This window comes from Petaurus breviceps, unplaced genomic scaffold, assembly GCF_028583685.1.
Source record: "Petaurus breviceps papuanus isolate PSGF00001 unplaced genomic scaffold, PetGlider_PUasm1.0 90977, whole genome shotgun sequence".
Taxonomy (NCBI): domain Eukaryota; kingdom Metazoa; phylum Chordata; class Mammalia; order Diprotodontia; family Petauridae; genus Petaurus; species Petaurus breviceps.
The window spans coordinates 6,659,116-6,668,474 of NW_027187391.1; the positions used below are offsets into that span (position 1 = coordinate 6,659,116).

The window sequence follows — 9,359 nt, forward strand, 5'->3', positions numbered from 1 at the left end:
TTTTGCCTTTAGAAGAATTTTTTTTTATTCATTTTCTTTGGGAGGTTCATTTTTCTTGATTAACCACACCTCATTGTGCCTATTAAGCAACTGAGAAGGAGTGTTATAGCCTGCAGTGTAGTAAACCCTTTCATCAAAGACTTTTCCATCTTCCCTCAAAATGCTTGCTAATGTCAAGAGTTGTTCCTGGTTCTTTTGGGCACTAGAAAATCCATCAAAAGATCTGTGAAGAAGAAAAAGTAAAAAAACATGAATAATTTTAATACTACTATTTAGTAACAACAGTCATACTTTAGTAACTCTTGGGTTAACATAAGGGTTATGTTATGGGGGTTAACATAAGCATTTAAAAATAAAATTTTATTTTATTAAATTAAAATAAAAAATAAAATTCAAGATTAGTAATTTTTTCCAGACCAACTAATTATCCACTCACACTTGTTTCTCCTGAAGGAAGGGGCAGTAAGAAAACTAGCAATAGAAGCAGTAATCCAAGAGAAGCATTGTACTAATCGTATAATTCCATACCCCAACATGTCTATATCTTCAAATAATGAGAACTATGAAATCTAAAGAACATCTTTTAAGCACCTATTATATGACAGGCATTGTTCTAGGGACATAATGACAACAATTCCCTCTCCAAGGGAATTTATGCTCTTCTAAATCATAACAATTTGGTTGTTTTGTTTTTTTTTAAATGTTTTTGTCATCTACCTCAAACCTTTCCTTCAAGGAGATGCAGGGGTAAATGAGCAGGAAAATGGAATGAGATTTGACAGTTTTTTCCTTTTCTGCAGAGGAGCTATGTTGAAGTCAGCCATTGAGCAGGAATATGCAACCGAAACACATTTACCCAACACTAATGAGTTTAAGTACTTTTGGGGGTGGTTCTTTTCCAGTTTTCAATAATAAAAGGAAAGTTTTAAGAAAAAACGTACATTTTGAGCTTTAAAATGCTTGGAAACAGGAGAAATAGAAATCTTCATGTTAAGCTAGCAAAATCATTTCCCTATACTCAAATGGACTGCTAATATGTTATTGTTTGTACTTTATTTTCAAAGAGGACCAGTGACATCACTGACTGATGTCTTGCCTTGCATTTGAACTGGATTTAAGTGAGGCAGAATTGCACAAAGTAGTCAGTCTCACTCTTCTGAAGCCCCAGAAGTCATAGAGTGTACATGTTCACATATAGAAGTCCATAGAAGGCCAGACAAAAGTCAAGATAACTGGCAATAGCCTGGGGATGCAGCAGATGACCTTGGTGTCTTTGATGTCTGACCAAGCTCTTAGCATTCCACAGTACTTGTTTCAGCTGCCTTCATGGTCATTGGAACAAATTGTTCCAATTAGCCCATTCCATCATGGAAAGTCTTCACATGTTTGGAGCAGGAATCCTCCTAATTCACTGAGAGGTTACCCTCAACCTGGCTTAGCCCTTCTGTCAGGATGGTTTTACTGGGGTGTGGCTATCCTCAGGAGTCACAGGTGAGAGCTGGGTAACCACCTGGACACCAAAGCCCTCACACCAGAGGTGCCAGTCCTCCCCTAATACCCAGTACACTCCTGCTAATATGTAAACATACTCTAAATGATATACATGGGGGAGGAAGAATAAGAATCAGGGGAAGTGTGGGTAAATTAAGTTCACTTTCTCAAGTACTTATTACCTTATATTTGTTTTGAACAATTACTGGTTATACATAATAAGGAAAGTAATAGATTTTGATGTTAGAGACAAATACTTAGAAATGCCAAAAATCTCTGCCAAAATAAGTACCAATCAGGAGTAAAAAGAAGACCATGATTAGTTATATCTTATCCTGAAACAATATGCATGGGGTCAAAGCAAGGGAGAGGGACAGCTGCTTGTTCTGCTCTTTCTTTTCCACACTTCCAGTTTTCCTTAGAGGCAATATAGAAATGTTTGAGTAGAAAAATCAGAACATGGTTTTATAATTCAGTTTGAAGTTTTCAAATATATACATGCTCCCAACATGTATAATATTAGGTATTTATTATTATTTTGTAATTAAATATATAAATATAATAAAATGTTACTTTATTATACATATAAATTTCATATATATACACACAGTATGAGTTGATAATACAAAAGTTTTTCAACTAACACATTTCATTCCTGTGAATTCATTTGAAAGTTGGAGAGTCACACTTCAGCTACTCAAAGTTAGGTATTGTGGGGGCAGCTAGGTGGCGCGCAGTGAATAGAGCACCTGCCCTGGAGTCAGGATGACCTGGGTTTGGATCTGGTCTCAAACACAAAAAAACTAGCCGTGTGACCTTGGGCAAGTCACTTAACCCCAACTGCCCTCCAAAATGCAAAAAAAAAAGTTAGGTATTGTTAAATTTGAAAAATCAAGAGAATGAGAGTCAACTTTTAAGAATATTCTGATCTATAAACTAATTTGACTTGGAAGAAATTTTCTGTTAAAATCTCACCTCCATGAAGCCTTTCCTGATCCATCAGCCCAGAGAACAGCAATTCCTTTCTTTTCTCAACTGCTGTTACACTCATCTCTACTCACACAACCTTGCATTGTAGCTATTTTTGAACTCAAGTTATCTAACTACACTGCTGGCCCCTGGAAAGCAGTGACTGTCATATACCTTTTCATTCCTCACAACAGAAACTCATCATGATTTATCTTACTGGTATCTATGTACCTTTTTAGTAGTCCTGAGTGTACCTGTTCATATGAGCTTTCTTCCCACTGTGTAACATTCCACACTCCAATTATTCTTTTGCACAAGTGGTCCTCTTTGGAATATACTTCCTTTACTTCTACCTCATGGAATCCCCATCTTGCTTCCAAATACCCTCCATGTTCTAACTCACTGCTGATGCCCATTAGTAACACATTTCCCTCCTGACAATAATTTGTATATATTTATTATTTAATTATGGGTGGGTGTACATATTGTTATACCCTCCCGTTCCTTCATAGAATATAAATTCCTTTTTAATCTCTCTCTCCACAACTTCTAGCACAGTGCCTTGCACATAGTAGGTGTTTAATAAATATTTAATAGAACTGAATCTAAACATGAAAGAAATGTCTGTTTAAATATATTAACTTTTTTTTCTAAGACTCGTTGCATAGGAACTGTAGGAGCATATAAGTAAAATTATCAGTCTGAAGAGCTAAATTACCTCCCACTTACCGCACAAACACTGTCATTGCGGCTCTGTCTTCAATAAAGACATCTGACTCTGAAGGCTTCGGTGGATCAGACTGATGTTCAGCAGGGATGTATAAGGAAATGGTAATTGTAGACTGGCAAAATGGCCCTGAACCTGGTTCCACATAGCTTGTCACTGGGGTAGTCATCTTGATCTTTACCTCTAACATGATTACAAATGGGGAGAGGAGTAAGAATGAGCTGAAACTACATTGTACTCTTCTGTGTAGTTATTTCTCATCTTATCTGCCTATAATTTTCTTGAACAGAATATTCCGTACTTCCTAGTATATGTGGAATTTTAAAGGAAATTTTAATCCTTAAATATGTGTGTATACACACACACACACACACACTCTAATTTGCTCTATTTCCCATATTAAATGCTACTGGCGGTTGGGGTTATCAAATCCATCAGATAACCTTGAAACACTAGGAAAGGGTGGATCAAATGGCTATTTTGAGGTGCTTATAATGAATTCATTAAACAAAAATAAAGAAAGAGAAAACACTGAGAAAAACCTCTGAAGAAACATTTTATGGTCATAGTAGTGATAGGCATGAAATATTATCCCAGCTTTGTTCTCACCTGTATGTTAAAGAGTTTTACTCAACCACCATCCCTTCCCCCCATGTTCTGAAATACCCCGTATAAGGTTACCTTCAACTACTGGCTTTTCCCCATTACCAAATAAAAGAAATGAACAAGGAGATTTTTTAAAAATGTACTCGATTGCTTAGGATCAGAGAGCTAGGAATGGAATAAAACTGAGGTCATTTGGTCCAATCCCCTCATTTACAGATGAAAATAAGGTTCAAAGGGTAAGAACTGTATCTTGCTGTCTATTCTTTATTTTGCTGAATGGTCTATTGGGTCCTAGATTTAGAGTTGGAAGAGATCTTAGAGGCCATGAAACCAAGACAATAATAAAGGGAGGGGGAGATTTGAGTATCTTCTCCAGGGTGGCACAGCTAATAAACATCTGTGTTTATTAGTTTATTTATTAGCCAGGTCTTTCCTGGCTGTCCTTCAATTTTAACTGACACATTTTTCTATTATTTTTTGGTCATATTCAACAGAAGTTGGTTGCCTATACCTTATATATGAAATTCCTTTCATATATTAAAACTGAAGGCCACGTTGGACCTATTACTGAGTGAGTCACCATTTCATATGAATGTACCATGAATCACCTTACCTTTCTCATTCTTGCCTTGAATGTAGTTATGAAGTTTTGTGAAGCCAGTTTGCACAGCTGCATCCCAGTCCATTGACTCAACCGAGGTACTAACCCACTTAGCCGGTTCATACTCCCGGATCTCATAACTACCAGGCTTAAAGGAAATGGGGGGAAAAATACAGAAGGAAGAAGGTCTAAAAACTCAAATTTAACAAAAATGGTGGCCTACTTCTGAATCCGATTAAAATTCACACTCTGTGTGCGAAAATAGAGACTAGCCTGTTTTGCATGTGCCTTATAAATTCAAAGAAACATAAAAATTGCCTGCAACCTCAAGCACTACTATATCATAGGCAATATTTTATTTTTACAGCAGGAAATACTTATTTCCAGGATTTCCAGGATAAGGCTATTGTTATTTATTGCCTAGAAGAATGATGACTCCTATATTCATATAATAATTTCTTAGCTTAAATTACCGTGACTTTTTGCTAAAATTATATGAGACCTGGGAACTTTTGCTTTTACATTGAAAATTAAACCAAAATGTGACTGTTTCTCAGTATTGGTCCGGCAGGCCTTCCCAAAGTCTCAAGATGCTAACATTTGCTCCTCTATCAATCACTCGGGTATGAAATAAGCCTCCCTTCCCCCCTCCCCCACCCACCCCCGACAGGGTGTTCCAAGAGCTAGGAAACTAGGATGGGTTTTAGCTTCACCCCATCCCACCTACTTCCCTGAGGGAAACTGGCTCCCCATCCCAGGCCTCAGAGCCTGGGCATCCTGAGTCACCGCTTTCCTCTGCGCCCTGCCGCTCCCTCCTTCCTGCTAAGTTGAAGTCAGTCACTACCTCCCGGGCTGCCTCCTCCAAGCCCTTCCAGTTGGGTGTCTCGGGGGCGGGGGCGTCTTCAGCAACTTCCTTGTCTGGGTCTGGGTCGGGCATCTTGGACGCGCGGTGGAGTTAACTTTCAGGAAAAGATGGGACGGAATTGGGACCAGGCCTAGCAGAAGGGGAGGCCCATGTAATTTGACCCACTTCTCCGCCCCTGCTCCCAGGGGGCCGCACCCCAGTCAGAAACTCCGCCCAGGCGGGTCCTCCTGCGTGCGTGGGGGCCCGAGGGTGCCTCCAGGGATGCGGGCCCGCCCACAGCGTGCTCTGCCCTAGCGTCTGGCCGGGATGGGACCAGGCGGATCAGACAGAACCCGCGCCTTCTAAACACACCGCCACCCTGAGCCTCCTCCCAGCCCTCTCTCCCAGCTGTTCAGGTGACCGCCCAGGTAGCCCCTGGGCTGTTCATGAAGGCCTAGGACCAGGGCGGGGGGGGGGGGGGGGGGGGGGGGGGGCGGCCGCCCCCCCCCCCCCCCCCCCCCCCCCCCCCCCCCCCGGGCGGGGGGGAGGATCTACTAACCCGCTCTGCGCAGGGGGGGGGTGGTGGGGGGGGGGGAAGGCGTCTCTGACACCCCTCTGCTCCCGCCCACTCTCGCCCTCACCTGGTGCAGGGTAGCAGCTGTGTGCGCTGGGAGTCCGAGCAGCCCGGAGATCACTTCGCCTTCGCTCCCGCACTGCAGCTGGAGCAAGGCCTGGCCACCAAAGAGAGAAGGGGTGTAGCCTATAGGGAAACACTGCAGTCCGGTTTTGCAGGTTTAGGTTTTTTTCTACCAATGTCAAAAAGTGATTGAAAGAAACACTTTGAAACTTTAAAGCCAATGGGAATGTGATTTTCCATTTGACATCGAGAATGTGACCTGGAACAAGTCCTTCTGCCTATTTTAAGCAGAACTTTTATTCTTTTACATTAAAAAAAATATGAAAATGTGAGTTAGAAGAAGCAGTGTGGAATAGTAGGGGGCGAGCTCACCTCAGAAGGAGGGAGGGTTGAGTTTAAAATCGGGGTTTAGTATGTACCTCTGACACTTAGTAGCTGTCTCATCCTGTACACGTTACTTAATCTCTCAGTGAACAAGCTTAACTCTAAAAAAGGAGTTTTGAACCTTTTTTGTGTTATGGACCCCTTTAGCAATGTGGTTAAGCCCAAGACCTCAAAGTGGTATTTTTAAATTCATAAATTAAAATACATAGGATTATGAGGTAAAAACAGTTATGTTAAAGTTATAAGTATGTGTGCATCTGTATGTATATATTTAAAGTTTCTGGACCCCAGCTTAAGAAGCTTAATGTAGGACTTTCAGTTGCAGAGAATCCACAGATTTAATATTTTTGTAGAGAGGTGTTCCCTATTTCAATGAAATAAGAGCTTCAATCCCTATCCCGGTAAATGTACTTTTCATTTTTTTTTTTTTTAAAGCAATTGGGGTTAAGTAACTTGCTCAAGGTTACACGGCCAGGTGTTTCTGGGTGGGTGCTAAGTGTCTGAGCCTGGGATTCGATCTCCAGGTCTTCTCAACACTGGAGCCGGTGCTCTTACTCGCTGTGCTACCTGGCTGGCCCTGTACTTTTCATTCTTGTTCTTGCCCTTGCCCTATGTTATGGTGCCCTGGAAAGTGCACATGGTACACTTGGAGTCATGGGATCTGAGTTAAAAGCCCAACTTCTGGCATTTACTATCTGTGTGACCGTGGGCAAGTTACAACCTCTCCATTCAGTTTTTTCATTTTGTAAAATGAGGGAGTTGGGCTAAATGACTTCCAACATTAAATGCATCCATGCTATGGTTGACTGGTGTGCCTAATGTCAAAAAATGGCATCAAGTCTCATTTTTGTTTATATTTTAAGGCTTTAGTTGTTATTTTTACAAATTAAATTTTAAGTTCTTTAGTGTGAAGAACAAAAACAATATTCTTTACAATTAGGAATTCAACAAATAGGATAGTTATATGGTGTAGTAGATAGAATACTGGGTCTGGAGTCAGGAAGGCTCATCTTCCTGAGTTCAAATCTGGTCTCTGGCATTTACTAGCTGTGACCCTGGGCAAGTCATTTAACTCCACCTTAGTTTCCTCATCTGTAAAATGAACTGGAGAAGGAAATGGCAAACCACTCCGGTATTTTTGCCAAGAAAACACCAAATGGGGTCACAAAAAGTCAGATAAGAGTGAAAAAATAAATATTCACTTTAGAAATCCTAGATAGACACCCTAATGTAATGTGCTGTGTATTCTTTTGTCTAGAACTATGTTCTTATGATCTTTATTCATGTGGGAAACTCCCTGGGTGGAATTTCACTCCACCAATGCACATCAGTGACTATGATTTATAAATCAGAAAGTTGCTTGGCAAGAAAAGTTTAACTAACTTGCCCAATTTCACATTGTCAGTAGGCTGGCTCTGCAGACAATGCATCAGGCCATTCTTTGTTGAATTTAATATATTTATGTTTTTATTTTTTTGGCATCACTTCTTAATTTGAATCAGTTGGAGTGCCGATTTCTTTCATCTTTTTTTTTTTCTCTTTTTTCCTTCTGAGGAGATTGTACTTAGCTTAAGCAAGGGGTGGAATGGTGGTGATGATGGAAATGACAAAATTAAATGCCAGCAATTAATATTTTTCTCTAAGACCTGATCAAATGCCTGGGAGTGACCTCATTGGTCAGCGGGATGAACAGGTTCGTAGACCCAGATTTCATAAAAAACCTAGTTCATAGCTGTAAGAATTCTACAAGGCAGAGAAACTGGCTCTTGCTGTTTGTTTTCTGCATATCTTGAAATTTTTAAAAATATGGCTTTGTGCCTTAACCAAGAAAGGAGGCAGTTTCTTTAGGGATTGAGGTGAAGAAGAGAAAGGAATAGTCAGGGAACTATGAGGGTAATGGCCCTCAGAATATTTTTACATACTTGCACAAGATCAAAGCAGCCAAGTGAATGTAGGGATAAATCTAGTCTCCTCTCTAGGGCATAGCCACAGGTAGAGATTTGAAAGAGAGAGGGCAGACTTCAGGGTTTAGGAAAGAGATAATATTGTCAGAAGCTAAGCTTGTTTACTAAACCATATTCTCTAGGAATACTCTGGTTTGGATCTGCCCGAGGGTGTACTAAGGAATACTGGATGAAATTTGTATCCTCTCCTTCACCACTAGTTACTTTGAATCTCCAGTTCATCCCCCAAACTAAAATGGCTACCTGAGGAGCAGAGATGGGGACTTACTGTTTACTTTCTAGTGATGAAAAGAATATTGGAATGGTAGTGAGAATGTCTTTAGGTTGACTTCTGCCTCAGATACTTATGAACTATGTAACTCAGAGAAAGTCATTTGACTTCTTTGTACCTCAGTTTCTATACCTGTAAAAGGAAAATAATACCTGAACCACTTGCCTCAAAGGATTATTGTGAGGAAAGTTCTCTAAAAAAGCCTTAAAGTACCAAATGCATGCAAATTATTGAGTTATTATTAAGAGCTAACCTACATACTTTCACCTTCTTTTTCCATTTCCCCACTCCCAAATAATATGTTTGCTTGTGCTAAACAGATTAAGAGTTTACTGGAAGTAATCTCAATGCTATTACTATGCAGAGATAAACTTGACTTTATTTAATGTCCTTCAGTGAGGCAGTTTGGTACAGAGGAAAGAGCACTGTCTGTGGAGGAAGAGGGTGTGCAATCTAGTCCCACCTCTGACATATACTGTTGTTATCTTGGGCAAATCACTTAACTTTCTTGTGCTTCATTTTCCTCATTTGTAAAATAAGTGGGTTGGACTAGATGTCCTTTGAGGTGCTTTAGTTCTACATCTGTGATTTTCATGAATGAGCATAATAATACTTCACATTTATGTACAATTTAAAGGCTTGCTACACACTTTATAAACTTTGTCTCTTTTGGTCCTCACAGCACTCCTGTGAGATAGTTCCTATTATTTCAACTTTACAGGAGGGGAAACTAAGGTTCGCAGGGGTCAAATGACTAGCCAAGGGTCACACAACTAAAAAGTGTCTGAAGCAGAATTTTTAAACCTAGGTTTTCCTGACTTATTTACTACACTGTGCTGTTTCTTTATTCCTTACCTTTTAAAAA

General features: G+C 40.1%; 1 protein-coding gene across 5 annotated transcripts; it reads right to left on the minus strand.

The window, feature by feature from the left end:
* On the minus strand, window positions 1–6,035 carry HEBP2 (heme binding protein 2). Of its 5 annotated transcripts, none has more exons than XM_069077264.1 (5): window positions 5,880–6,035; window positions 5,122–5,353; window positions 4,407–4,542; window positions 3,190–3,370; window positions 1–223 (listed from the first exon to the last, which is right to left on the minus strand). In XM_069077264.1, exons 2-5 carry the CDS (start codon window positions 5,329–5,331, stop codon window positions 25–27), a joined length of 726 nt encoding a protein of 241 aa, XP_068933365.1. In that variant the 5' UTR covers window positions 5,332–5,353; window positions 5,880–6,035; the 3' UTR covers window positions 1–24. The 5 variants fall into 5 exon arrangements, with proteins under 5 accessions (XP_068933365.1, XP_068933369.1, XP_068933367.1 ...); XM_069077268.1 differs by having other exon boundaries at window positions 3,179–3,370; XM_069077266.1 differs by having other exon boundaries at window positions 5,239–5,353; window positions 5,880–6,034.
* Window positions 6,036–9,359: the final 3,324 nt, after the last annotated feature.